We start from the raw sequence: 14,888 nt of genomic DNA, 5'->3' as shown, positions 1-14,888 counted from the left end.
TATCATGAACAGTGCTGTTCTGAATATTCTTGTACTTATCGTAGTACAGGTGTACAAGAGTTGTTGTAGGTGTGAAATTTCTGAAGCACATTTACACTACCAAGATAATTCCAAGGTGGATGTTCTACTTTGGAAAGCTCCGATCATCACTGGTGGTTTTGTTGCACTATAGCCTTGCCAGCAGTTGATACTGTTCAGCTTCCTTATTTTTGCCAGTTTGGTAGATATAAGATGGGTGTAAAATGGCATTTTCTTGTAGTTTTGTTTACAGGATTGCTGGAGAGGCTAAGAATATTTTCATATGTTTATTGGCCATTTGTCTTTCATCTTCTCTGGTGGCGGGTAAGGGCACTGATCTCAGAGCCTGGCCTTCAAGAACAGAAGTCCAAGTCTAGAGTTTAGTTTCTCAGGTACTTCCCTGGCTAAGCAGAGGCCCCTCCTCACCACCTTACTTAGTGACTCTCTGGAAACTACTGCCAAGTGATCTCTTTCTCCTTAAGACCAGCTCCAAACGGTCTAGTGAAGCAAACAGGTACTTAATGACTGCACCATCCCGCAGAGAAAACGGCCCCTTCCTGCCTCACCACCAGCGCTGCTCTGCAGGCTGCTCACACCAAAGGTGCTGCTTCGGACTCTCCACTGGACACCCCTGTTATTACAGAAGTTTCCCTAGTGGCTCAGATGGTAAGGAACCTGCCCGCAATGTGGAGACTAGGGTTCTATCCCTGGGTCGGGATAGGGCAGGAACTAACAACCCACTCCAGTATTCTTGCCTGGAGAATTCCATAGACGGAGGAGCCTGGCGGGCTGCAGTCCTTGGGGTCGCAAAGGGTCGGACACGACTGAGCGACTAACACATTCACACACACGGTGTATTATTACCACATGAGGCCCTGGATCAACAAGTACTGAGCTAGGTGCTAGAGACAGAAACAGGAAAAGATCATCAGGCCCAACCCTCAGCCCAGATGGCGGACAAGGACATCTGTCCGCAAGGGGCTGTGCACTAATCGCCCTCCTGCCTCCGCGTCTGCCCCGCCCCACACCTCCCAAACTGCCTCTCCTGGAAGAGGTGTAGACTCGACGCCCAGGTCTCAGCCAGTGGGGTGCGCGTCCCGTAACCGGGCGGAAGGGGCGGAGCCGAGCGGCGGCGACGCTGCCTGGTCGCCTAGCAACAGCCCAGCTAGGCGCGATGGAGGCCCGCAGCAGCAGCAGGGAGCTCAAAGCTAGGAATTATTTGGAAAAACATCGGATTATGGAGTTGCTGACCTACCTTACCAGCGCCCTCGTCTTTTTCCGGCCGGGTAGGTGTCTTGCAAGTGTCTTGGCTACCACTCGACTTTCCGTCCCACACCGAGCGGTCCCCAGAAATTCCTCGTGTAGCCATCCCTCCACGCGTGCGTCCCGGGGGATGAAGGACAGCTTCCTTCCCGGATACCACCTCCCCCACTCCTCCGCAAACACTCTTTCAAGCCTCTCGGCTAGTTGAACCCTCCTGCTGCCCGTTAACATTGTGGCTTTCAATTAAACAAGACGTAACGACGGCCTCTTTGTGCCTGCCTCTTGCCGAGTGTGGCGGGACTCTGGCCGGTGAGGGTTGTCGCGGGTGGAAGAGAGGCTCCGGGGTTCGGCAGTCTAGCTCCTGGCCTCATCCCTTAGTACTTTGTGACTGGGCAAGAGCCTGAACTTCTTTCTCCTCTTCTGGAAAATGGAAATTATAATTGTACCGATATCGTGACAACGTGGAGAAGATTAAATGAATGACGTATAAATCATCCTTATGTCTGCAACCAACAGATGTTCCCAGTGTTACCCCTGCCCTCAAAGAGTTTTTAATCTGGTAAAAAAACAGTTGATAGGGTAGAACAGAAGGATGTTCTTGAGAAAGATTTTTTTGACATTTTTAGTACACTCGATCCCCATGTAAAGTTTGAATCATTCATATAAAGTTGGAGTCGTTTCATAAGTTTTGTGTGGCCTGTAAATTTAAAAGTTATGTTTAGGTGGAAATGAGTTGATGTGCTTCTCCTCAGGGTGAGGAATGGTAGCTTGCCACATATGGAGTTTCCAAAGTGCCAAAATTGCCTATTTGCTTTTGTATAAGGAAATGTAAATAGGTAACATTCCAATTTTGTCAAAACCACCCAACCAGTATGGTCATGTATAGGATGATCAAGTTCTTTCTAGTTGTTTTAAGACAATAAAGCAGTAAAACCTCTGCAACAATTAAAAATAAATAGAAGATTTTTTATTTTATTTTATTTATTTTTTTCAGTGGGTTTTGTCATACATTGATATGAATCAGCCATAGAGTTACACGTATTCCCCATCCCGATCCCCCCTCCAACCTCCCTCTCTACCCGACTCCTCTGGGTCTTCCCAGTGCACCAGGCCCGAGCACTTGACTCATGCATCCCACCTGGGCTGGTGATCTGTTTCACCATAGATAATATACATGCTGTTCTTTCAAAACATCCCACCCTCACCTTCTCCCACAGAGTTCAAAAGTCTGTTCTGTACTTCTGTGTCTCTTTTTCTGTTTTGCATATAGGGTTATTGTTACCATCTTTCTAAATTCCATATATATGTGTTAGTATACTGTATTGGTCTTTATCTTTCTGGCTTACTTCACTCTGTATAATGGGCTCCAGTTTCATCCATCTCATTAGAACTGATTCAAATGAATTCTTTTTAACGGCTGAGTAATATTCCATGGTGTATATGTACCACAGCTTCCTTATCCATTCATCTGCTGATGGGCATCTAGGTTGCTTCCATGTCCTGGCTGTTATAAACAGTGCTGCGATGAACATTGGGGTGCACGTGTCTCTTTCAGATCTGGATTCCTCAGTGTGTATGCCCAGAAGTGGTATTGCTGGGTCATATGGCAGTTCTATTTCCAGTTTTTTAAGAAATCTCCACACTGTTTTCCAAAAACAGTGGTTAGATGCCATGAAGTAGGTGGCAATGCCTTAACCGTATGCGTGTTGTCAGGCCCGAGAGCCTCTTCCTTCCTTGTCAAGGGGAGTGCTAACCTTCTCTCCTTTCATACAACACAAGATTTTTTAAAAATACAAAAGACTGCACTTTTTAATACACTGGGGAAAAGTTGCTATCAAACTTTTTTTTTAACTAATTTTTAAAAACCTACTTTTTGAAAAAATGACTACTGACTACTGTCTCTTGTTGGGTTTTGGTAATAGTAGTGAAAATAATCTTTTGCTTTTAGAGGCAGATGTGTGTGTGTGTGTGTGTGTGTGTGTGTAAAGTTCAGAAATAGCAGAAGTAAAACCAATAATCACCATTGTGCATACACCAAAAAGACAGTTTGCAAACCAGGAGGACTCAAACCAGAATAAGGAATGAGGCTCAGAGGTTTATTGTTAGAAAGCAGTGTATTGTGGTGAGAAGGCAGTAACTGTTTATTCTTCACAAAATTGGTTAGAATATTAGCATCTTCGTAAATGATAGGGAATAGGTTAATGGTTACCTCATATCAAACTTGGCAAACAGTTTAAATTTTATGCTTACACACTTACGCTTTCCAGAGGCAGAAGCAAGAAATGACCCAGGTCAAGTTAGTCTTGCAGAAAAAGCTAAATTAAGCTTTGCTTGTATGACTTAATTGGTTTTGTCTGTCCAGGTAATTTTTCAAGACTGGTCTCCATTTGGTCTTGATTTTAACAATGCACCTCCCCACCCTGCCTCCTGCTTTTGGTCATTCTCTCTTTGGGCTTAAAAGTATGACCAGCCAGTACTGCATTATTCTCCATTATCCCCATTAATGTAGTCAGGCCGAAGAATCACACACACCCCGTTTGCATTAGTTGAGTCCTTAAGTGGGAGAGCCACAGAGTCATTGTGTTAATCTTTCACAGGGTTATTGTTGGTTTTGTCGGGTTGTTGGTTCCTGATGGATGCCATTGGCATGTGAGTAGCTGGCGACAGGCATTTAAGACTCGAGAGTATACAACACACTAGAGAGGTCAATATGCTAACTATAAGGACAATAATAGCCGAAGATGGAAAAATTGTCCAGAGCAGGGATTCCCAGGAGCCAAGAATTTAACAAGTTAAATAATTCAAATGGGTTATAACTAGAAGTTTTTTAAGTTTTACCTTTCTAAGTCTACCGACAGGTTTTTTTTTTATTCTGTGCCGTTAGTTTTGTTATTTATATAGGCACAGCCTGGTGTGTCAGCAACCACGTATCCTCATGATCCCTCAAAACAGGATAAAGTGAAGATGTTTTATTTCAGGAGGCCAGTGTTGCAGGTGAACTTTCACCTAAATGAGGCCTCCCTGTGCTGTGAACCATAAGGTAATTTATAATTTAACAAGAGGCATTTCTATGGAAACAAAAGAAAAACAAAGGCTAATAGTTTGAGCAAATTATACATTCAGTTTCTGTGTTTAAGAGAAGCCATTTGAGAAAATTTTTAGATTTGAGTTCGAAGCATCTCCAGATGGTATAATGCGGCTGACAGTTACAGTCCAGTGGATTTTCCTGGCTTGCAGTTTGAGTGTATCTTGTGACCTTCTGGGTGGCCACATAACAACAGGCCTGCAGGTTGCCCACACATGAGCTGTTGTGATTTCTCTGAGGTTTATATCAAGTTGTCCAGCTTATCCAAAAGATACATTCTATTTTCCTTACTACTTTTCATACACTGTTTTTTTCTTTCACCCTTATTGTTGCTAGCAATTTTATTTTTACATACGAATTAATAAATTTTAACTTTGTAATCTTTGCTTTCCAGTGAAAACTAGGAAGCAGGCAATTGTGAACTATCATATATATATATATATATATATTTTTTTTTTTTTAATAGTATTTGTTTTTATTTATTTCTTTGACTGTGTTGGGTCTTAGTTGCAGCATGTGGGATCAACTTCCCTGACCAGGGATCAAACCCTGGGCTTCCTGCATTGGAAGCATGAAGCCCTAGCCACTGGATCACCAGGGAAGTCCTAATTGTGAACTATCATATATTAATATCCCGCAATGGATTAGCAAATTTATAAAGACATAATCATAAAAACATATTTTTAGAGACATGGTTTTTTACTATACAATTAGTAATGTGGCAGAGACATAATAGACTCAAATATCCACTGTCTCTCTGTAAAAATTAAAAAGCCAAAAGTAAATAAACTTAGGTTTAGCAGTCAATGTCTCCCATCCAAGTACTAACCAGGCCCGACCCTGCTTAGCTTCCGAGATCAGACAGCAGTCAATATCTTAGTACATTATCTTCTCTGGAAATGATCTAGATATTCAATGAATGTCATAATTTGGTTTAACTTAGTATAAACTTTACATTTATTTAAAACACTTGCTTTTAACAATTATACCTGGATTATCTTAATGTTCAAAAGCATCAATTGAACATTAAGATAATCCAGGTATAATTGTTAAAAGCAAGTGTTTTAAATTGATGCTTTTGAACTGTGATTTTGGAGAAGACTCTTGAGAGTCTCTTGGCCTACAAGGAGGTCAAACCAGTCCATCCTAAAGGAAATCAACTCTAAATATTCTTTGGAAGGACTGATGCTGAAGCTGAAGCTCCAATACTTTGACCACCTGATGCGAATAACTGACTCATTGGAAAAAACCCTGATGCTGGGGAAAATTGAAGGCAGTAGGAGAAGGGGACAGCAGAGGATGAGATGGTTGGATGGCATCACCGACTCAATGGACATGGGTTTGAGCAAGCTCCAGGAGCTGGTGATGGACAGGGAAGCCTGGCATGCCACAGTCCCTGGGGTTGCAGAGTCAGACAGAACTGAGCGACTGAACTGAATTGATCTTAATGTTTCTTCTTGGCAAATTCTGTAACAAATAGCATGAGCTTATTTGACTAATAAACCCAGATAGAAAAAGTTGTATGTTTGTCTCACATTTAATATTGATTATTCTGAGAAGACATGCTTGTTTTTATTAAACCAACAAACTTAAACAGTAGCTTTTATTTATCAAAGATCATTTTATTTATTCTAGATCATGTGAACTTGAAAATCATGTTTGTTTCTATATCTCTGAGAGTTTAGGAATGCTTAATTAATAATAAGCTCTAATTTTTTTAGGGCTTCCCTGGTGGCTCATCTGGTAGAATCTGTCTGCAATGTGGGATGCCTGGGTTCAATCCCTGGGTTGGGAAGATCCTCTGGAGAAGGGCTAGGCCACCCACTGCATTCTGGCCTGGAGAATTCCATGGACTATACAGTCCATGGGGTCACAAAGAGTCAGACACAGCTGAGCGGCTTTCACACATTACATCAATTTTTTAAGCCAATTAAATTGAATTTTTTATAAATTAATCTTGGTAGTACCATCTGAAAGTAACAGAAAAATGCCACATTTATATAGACATACATAAACATACTGGCAGACACAAACAGAGATCTCATAGCCTTCATTAAATTTTAGCCACATCTCAGGTACTGTAGGGGCTTCCATCATAGCTCAGTTGGTAAAGAATCCGCCCGCAATGCAGGAGACCCTGGTTCGATTCCTGGGTCGGGAAGATGCCCTGGAAAAGGGATAGGCTAACCAATTCAGTATTCTTGAGCTTCCCTTGTGGCTCAGCTGGTAAAGAATCCACCCACAATGTGAAAGACCTGGGTTCAATCCCTGGGTTGGGAAGATCCCCTGGAGAAGGGAGAGGCTATGCACTCCAGTATTCTGGCCTGGAGAATTCCATGGACCGTATAGTCCATGGCATTGCAAAGAGTCAGACAGAGCTGAGCGACTTTCACTTTCAGGTACTGTAGGGGCTTCTCTTGTGGCTCAGTGGTAATGAATCTGCCTGCCAGTGCAGGAGATGTGGGTTCATTTCTTGGGTTGAGAAAATCCTCTAGAGAAGGAAATGGCAACCCACTCCAGTATTCTTGCCTGGAGAATCGCATGGACAGAGGATCCTGGCAGGCTACAGTCCATGAGTTGCAAAAGAGTCAGACAAAACTTAGTAACTAAACAACAATAAACAAGTATTGTAATACAAAACTCCAAAGAATAGTTGGATCCACACTGTAATTCTGACAGATAAGCTAAGATTACCTGCTCACATGGCCAAAGGTTTCTCACTAAAGATTTTTGATTTGCGTGCTGTAAGGATCCTGTTAGATTTTGGGGTCATTTTGTCTTTTAGAAGCTTCGGCATACCCACCAAAGAACACATTTCATTGTCTCTGAGAGGTTTGGGATCCTCTCTTTTAAGGGTGCCCCTTAAGTGGATTTACCTAAATTAAAAATTTCCCACAGTAGTCACCACAGTTCCAGAAGCGTACACATGTGCGTGCACACACACACATACACATTCACACCTGTTCCCAGTCACTCTCATCTTCCCAATAAAGTTAGAACACAATTTTGATATATTCAGTGTTCAGAATTTACATTATTAGTATTAGGCAGATATCCACAACTAATCCATGTAGTATGTTATGATTATATTTCCTTTTTTACCCCTGAAGCTAATAATACTACATTTTACATGTTTGCTTCAGTTTTCTGTGTAATTATTGCTAGCTCACCCATACGCTCTTTTTTCACAAGTACAGATCTCATCTCATTCCATTCGTCAGGTCATCATCATCCCCACCTCCCCCACTCAACCCCCCTGCCCCAGCCTGGACTGACCGCTCACCTGCCCTGCTGGGCAGTGATTATCCAGGGATTTCCCTCACTCGCTGCATGGCTGTGCTCTTCAGTTTCCACCCAAGCCCTCCTGATGGCAGAAGAAAGGCACCTTGTGCCCTTAGCATCTGAGACCTCATCCTGATGCTGCATAGCAGGTTTCTTTGAAGTCACTTGTTTTAGCTGAAATGAATGTTTTGTTCTCCTTCAGACACATGAGTGTCCTTCCTTATCCACAGTTTTGCTTTCAGCAGTTTCGGTTCCCTGCAGTAAGCTGCAGTATGAAAATATTGATTGGAAAATTTCAGAAATAAACAATTGATAAGTGGTACATTTCACACTCTTCTGAGTAGCGCTGATGAAATCTTGAGCCATCCTGCCTCGGCCTCGAGTTGCCCCTTGGTCCAGCCTGTCCACCCTGAGTCACTCGGTAGCCATCTCAGTTACAGATTGATGGTCACGGGACTGCAGTGCTTGTGTTCATTCACCCTTATTTTTACCAAAAAAAAAATTACAGATTTTACCGAATACTGGACCCAAAGCACCAGACCAGTGATGCTGCCAGTTTGGGAATGCCAAAGAGAAGCTATAAATGCTTCCTTTAAGTGAAAAGGTGAATGTTCTCAACTTAATAAGGAAAGGAAAAAAGTCATAGAGTGCTGAGGGTGCTAAGATCTTTGGTAAGAATGAATCTTCTATCCATCAAACTGTGAAGAAGGAAAAAGAAATTCCAATTTTATTTCACCTCACACTACAGAAGTTACAGCCACAGTGCATGATAAATGCTTAGTTAAGACGGAAACGGCATTTGTTGTTGTTCAGTCGCCAAGTTGTGTCCAGTTTTTCGCGACCACACAGACTGTATACAGCACGCCAGCACTTCCCTGTCCCTCACCATATCCTGGAATTTGCTCAAGTTCATGTCCATTGCATTGGTTTGTATAATAAGGTATTTTGAGAGAGACCACATTCATATAACTTTTATTATGGTATATTGTTAAAATTGTTTGACCTTATTATTGTTGTTAATTTCTTACTCTGCCTTATTTATAAATTAAAATTTATCATAGATGCAAGTATGAAAAGGAAAACACATAGGATATATAGGGCTCAGTACTATCTGTGATTTCAGACATCTATCGGGGTCTTGGAATGTATTCTCCATGGATAGATAAGGGGGAAACGTCGTATATCCATTTCTTTTTCACTTTTTAAAAAATATTTTCTTAAATTTTTTGGCTCTGCTGGGTCTTCATTGCTATGCATGAGCTTTCTCTAGTTACAGAGAACGGGGGCACTCTCTAGACGTGTTGCACAGGTCTCTCATCGTGGCGGATTCTCTTGTGGAGCACAGGCTCGGCAGTTGTGCACGGACTTAGCTGCCCAGTGGCATGTGGGATCTTCCTAGATCAGCAATCGAATGGTGTTCCTTGTGTTCCCAAGTGGATTCTTAACCTCTTGGCCATCATGAAAGCTGCTCCATTTCTTAATGTTTCTTATTATTCACTGTTGTAAGAATGATGCTCCTATAATAGTGAATGATAAGAAACATGTTTACTATAGTATGAATGAAGCTTGGGCTTCCTTGGTGGCTCAGATGGTACAGAATCTGCCTGCAATGCAGGAGACCTGGGTTCAATCCCTGGGTCCGGAAGATCCCCTGGAGAAGGGAAGGGCAACCCACTTCAGCATTCTTGCCTGGAGAATCCCATGGACAGAGGAGACTGGTGGGCTACAGTCGATGGTGTCACAAAGAGTCAGACATGACTGAGCAACTTACACACACATGAATGGTGCTCAGAAAGAAACAATGTATCTTTATCTTGGGTCTTTGCAAAGCTCCTGGCATTATGATATGTATCTTAGTTTGAAAGCCTTGGAATTGTAAGGGAGTTATGGAAAATCAGACAGGACAGCATGGCTGGGCTATTACTGCTGTGACAACACATCCATGATCCCATATCCTTGATCCTCAAATTCTGGAATCTCTGAAAGCCAATAGATTTTCATAACTCATTTAACAGCCAAATCTGACATAACCTGAATCATTTGGTAAGAAAATCTGGCCTTTCCTAAGATGTATTGGGAAATATAGCCTCTGACTGGACAGCCCTTCCCAGTGGCAATTCTATACTGTGGAAGGAGGGAGTGTACCTTTTTAGGGGATAGCATTAAAGAAATCAGAATTTTTTTTTAAAGGAGTAGTTACCCAGGTAAGAGCTACTGCTTGGGAGTGGTGAAGATAGGATGAATTTGAGAATTATTGATAAAGACTTGGGAGACATCCTCATGACTGACTAGGTTTGGGTGTAGCAAATGCGTCTCATGTGAGTTAAGTGTGGTAGAGGCCAGGAGCTGTGGAAGCACAATGCCTAGGTTTATACCGACTGTGTGGCCTTAAGCAAGTGACACTTGGGAGGAGGAAATGAAGTTAGCCACAGAAAATGCTTAGCGTAGTACCAGGCACATAGTAAGGGCTCAGTAAATACTGTAAGTATTACAATGTTGAACTTGAAGTTTGTGTCCCTTGAAGAACTGATTGTCATCATCAACTGACATTTTTGTAACTTAAGTGGTTAGTAACATTTGGCTCTTCCCTTTGTGTTTTAAAAAAATTTACATCTTATTATATGTACTTCTGTTACAAGCATTTTTCAAAACATTTTTAGAAGCAGGTGGCGTATAAATTATAGATTCCAAATATGGTGGTGCTAGTGGTAAAGAACCAGCTTGCCAGTGCAGGAGATGTAGGAGACCTGGGTTCGATTCCTGGGTTGGGAAGATCCCCTGGAGGAGGAAATGGCAACTCACTCCAATATTGTTGCCTGGAGAATCCCATGGACAGAGGAGCCTGGCAGGCTACAGTCCATGGGGTTGCAAAGAGTTGGACATGACTAAAGTGACTTTGCACTGTTCTAAGCATTTTCAAAACATTTTTAGAAGCAGGTAGAGTATAAACTATAGATTCCAAATATAAGCATTATAGCACCCCATGTAGTCTAAAGGATATATACAATCTTCATCAAAGTAACACAGCAAGTTCCATCAGCATTGTTTACTCTATCCTTAAAAAGAAATATAATGAACTGAAATTCAAACATAGATGTTTTCTGATTTTGAAATAAGAAAGAAATGATGTAGATTGCATATGTGATTGCGTTAGTAACCTATTTGCTGCTATGGTGTATTCAAAGTCCCAAAAGGCACTATATTAGATTAAAAGTTCTCTTACTTCTATTTTCAACACACAAATTCCAAGGAGGGAAATATATGGAGGAGAAACTATATAATTAAGAGAGATTTAAAAACATAACCTATCACAGTGAGTGGACTTATTTGCTTACTGATTTTTAAAGAGCATTATAATTTATGAAATTTGCAAGACAACTGGAAATTTGAATAATGTCTGGCTATTTGAGAATGTTAAGAATTTTGTTGGATGTGTAAATTGTATCGAGATGACAGTATTGTAGTAACGTGAAAAAGAAAAAGGAGTCCCTCTTCAGACAAACGGTGTTGGGAAAAATGAGTAACCACATGCAGAAAAAGGAGACTGGACCTCTGTCTTAACACCATTCACATAAATTAACTTGAGATAGATTAAAGACTTAAACCTGAGACCTGATACTGTAAAATTCCTGGAAGAAAACATAGGGAAGAAGCTTCTCGACAGTGGTCTTGGCAATGACCTCTGGATATGAATGACACCAAAAATACAAACAACAAACGCCAGTATCAACAAGGAGATTAAATTAAACTGAAAAACTTCTGCACAGTCAGAAGGACTTCCCTGGCAGTCCACCAGTGGGGCCTCGGCACGGTTGCTTCCAGGGACCCAGGTTTGATCCCTGGTTGAGGAAAAAGACCCCATAAGCCACATGGCACAGCCAGAACAAAAAGCGCACGCCCTTCTGCCCAGCAAAGAAGCAAGCAACAAAGTGAAAAGGCCGTCTGTGGAGTGGGAGGGAATATTTGCAGATCATATGTATGATAACAAATGAACAATTTGATTTCAAATGGGCAGGGGAAAAAATAAATAAAATGGGCAGGGGAACTAATAGACATTTCTCCTAAGAAAGACATCCAAAGGGCAACAGGTACGTGAAAAGATGCTCTGTATATTACAGATTGTCAGGGGAACGCAAGTTAAAACCTCAGTGAGGTATCAGCTCACACCTGGTAGAACAGCTGTCATGGGTGGACCCTGAGGACATTGGACTAAGTGAAATAAGTCAGAGAGAGAAAGACAAATGCTGTAGGGTATCACTTAAATGTGGAGTCTAAAAAAGCCAAACATATAAAAACAGAGAGTAGAGTGGTTACCAGAGGCGGGCAGGTGAGGGACAGGAGAGATGTTGTTTAAGGGCGCAAACTTGCAACTAGTAGATAACTGTAGTTAAGTCCTGGAGATCTAATGCACAGCATAGTAATTACAGAGAACAATGCTGTATTATAAGCATGAAACTTGCTAAGAGACTAGATCTTAATTAATCCCATCACAAAAAAGCGGTGCTCAGTGTGATGTGATAGAAACGTTAGCACTACCAGAGCAATCCTCCTGCAGCTTAAGTGTACACCACCACCAAGCTGCACACCTTACACTTACACAATCTGTCAGTCATATCTCAGCCCAAAAGAGATTTAGAAATGCACACTGAAACATTCATCAGTGAGAGATGATTGCTGTGATTTACTTCAACATAAATACGGGAAGAGGGAACTAGATGGGATCATGGTAAAATAAGAACAGCCACAATATGTAACAGGTGAAACTGGTGATGAGATCATTATACATTTCTACTTTTATAGATGTATGAAATTCTTAATGACATAAGTTTTCTTTTTTTAAGAATCTGTCTCCCGGTAGTGAAATACAGTGATGGAGCAGAAGAGGCATTCATCTTCTAAGCCACACCATTTTTATACTTCTTTTAGCTTTATTATCATAGCTCCCCTGCATTATTTCTGCAGAGTGAATTGATCTTGATTCTTCATATTTAACATTGTTTAGATGAAAAATAGCCTATGTATCTAAAATACTGCCCTTATATTAGGATTGAACATTTACGCTTCCTAACTGGAAGACTATATTAACCTAAATGTTTGTTTTTGAAAAATCTGTTCTTTACCCTTTCTTTTAGTTGATCTTCTTTCCTGTGTCATGCCGTTCCACTTAGGGGTTTTCAACTCTCACTGTAAATAAGAGTCACTTTAGGACTTTTTAAAAAAATGCACAAGTCTAATCTCTGAACATTTTTTTTTTTTCTGTCTTTGGTTCCATCTCTTGATATTTATTTTTTTTAATTATGAAAGTATGATAACATTTACAGGACACTTGGAAAATACAAAACAAGGTTACATATAGTTCCACTATAACAATTATTAAGTAGATGAATTAAGTTTTCAGTTGGAGTTTTAATATCAAACTCTCAGAAATTACTAGAATGAATATACAGAGAAGTATAGAAGGATACAGTAGACCTGAATGGACATTTTTATTCAGTCATCTGGAGTAGACTACTTGTGTATATAATTATTTAATTGTTCAATGTCTTGCCTTTCCCGTAAGCAAGGCCTGTATTCCTAGTGCCTAGTACAGTACTTCAAACATAGGTATTTAGTAATTGTTACATGACTATTTCCATTTATGACAGACATTTTAATTTCTTATCAGAAAGAATTGGAACTATTCTTTTACAGAAAGACCAAGAGAGTATTTAATATCTGTACTGGAACGGCTGAGAATTGCCAAAGTATCCGGCGTGGCGCTCCCTTTCTTTATGGATAACTCTAACATTGCATCTATGTTTGAGATGCTGGACTCCTCGAATAAAGGATCCATATCATTCGTACAGTATAAAGAAGGTCAGTATCTTTTACAAACTGAGGTAATAATTTGTAGTCGTTACATAAGTTTCCCTAGCTGAAACAAATTCTCACTTTGTAAAGTTTTCTTTTTTCTTATTCTCTTACAGCACTAAAAACCCTGGGTCTGTGTACTGCAGATGAAGTTTTCAAAGATGATGGACATGGAGTAACTTTCGAAAAATTCAGGGATGAAGTGTAAGCTTATTTTTAAGTGATTTTATGTAAATAATGTGGCATGATGTTGATGTACAATTAATACATTTTAAAACAGAGGTTGCTACCTTTTGATAGAAGCATTTCATTCCCTAGAAACTTTCAGCTTTCTGTCTAGAAAGTGAGAACAGGGAGGGGCTGACAGCAGTCTCTAAGCCTGGGGAAGGGGAGGAAGAGGATGCTGGGGTAAGGAGGGTCCAGAGGCCGCTTCATTCTGTTCTCAATGGGAAACCCCAGCAATTCTCAGAGATGAGATAGAGAAGCCCCAATCAGCCAGAAGAACTAACAGAAAAGCTTTAAGCTCAATATAACTAGTTGGAAAATCTCTGTATATAGAGTAATGAAATTTTTCTCAAAATGATTTCTCACAAAGTAAATGTTTATCAGGAGTACGGGCTGCATGCCAGCCTGACAGTTTTGGATTTGAGGTATTACAGCGTGAACAGTATTAACTAAATGCTAAGTCAGGAAATAAAAAACCATGGGAATGAAACTACTTACAGAAAGAAGCCTTTAGCTAAGCTAGCTCAATTTGTTTAAAAGTCTAATTTAACATAGTCCAAGGCCAAGGAAAAGCTGGAAGAAAGTTTTAAGATTCTCATCTCATCGTTACATAGATATTCAACAAAAAATATTTAATTACATTCCCTACCTCAGAGAAGATGGTAGCAGCACAGAGCTCTAGGTAAAATGTCTCATCCACAAAGCAAAGGTTGCCCGCTGTCACATGGAATGGAACTAGGAAATATTCTAAATAGAAAGACATTTGTGGAAAGAGAGCAATTCTATTTCAGTTACCATCTCTTGTGTTTTCTTATGGGAAACATAGTGAATTTCCAAACTAGATACAGGAACTTCAATTATAAACATACATTTTAAAGTGATTTTTTAAAAAAATTTATATTGCCTGCAACAGGCTTCCCTAACTGGCAAAAGAAATTAAAAGTTGACTGTAATTTATTATCTCTGCTCCTGTGTTTTATTCAACTGACATACTCACTGTATATATTTGTAAATGGAATTACTCTGAGTTTTCGTGGCCTCTGAGCTTTTTGTTTTTGTTTTCTTAGGAACAAGAGGACTCAGGAAATATGGTCAGCATTTTAATAACACTCTAAGTCCCAGATAATAAATGATTCTGTACAGTTTTCAGTTGTCCAGTTTCATT

At 40.4% G+C, this 14,888-nt stretch overlaps 1 protein-coding gene and 1 non-coding gene across 2 annotated transcripts; one reads left to right on the top strand and one right to left on the bottom strand.

Annotated features, from left to right (window-relative positions):
* The first annotated feature begins 1,174 nt into the window (after nucleotides 1-1,174).
* EFCAB10 (EF-hand calcium binding domain 10) lies at nucleotides 1,175-14,879 on the top strand. The gene is made up of 4 exons (XM_065938713.1): nucleotides 1,175-1,304; nucleotides 13,340-13,504; nucleotides 13,615-13,702; nucleotides 14,791-14,879. Exons 1-4 carry the CDS (start codon nucleotides 1,193-1,195, stop codon nucleotides 14,825-14,827), a joined length of 402 nt encoding a protein of 133 aa, XP_065794785.1. The 5' UTR covers nucleotides 1,175-1,192; the 3' UTR covers nucleotides 14,828-14,879.
* On the bottom strand, nucleotides 2,932-3,057 carry LOC136171306 (U6atac minor spliceosomal RNA). The gene has a single exon (XR_010663845.1). It is a non-coding gene; the product is annotated as a U6atac minor spliceosomal RNA (small nuclear RNA).
* Nucleotides 14,880-14,888: the final 9 nt, after the last annotated feature.

This window comes from Muntiacus reevesi, chromosome 6, assembly GCF_963930625.1.
Source record: "Muntiacus reevesi chromosome 6, mMunRee1.1, whole genome shotgun sequence".
NCBI classification, from domain to species: Eukaryota; Metazoa; Chordata; class Mammalia; order Artiodactyla; family Cervidae; genus Muntiacus; species Muntiacus reevesi.
This window is presented reverse-complemented; position numbering and strand designations above follow the sequence as displayed.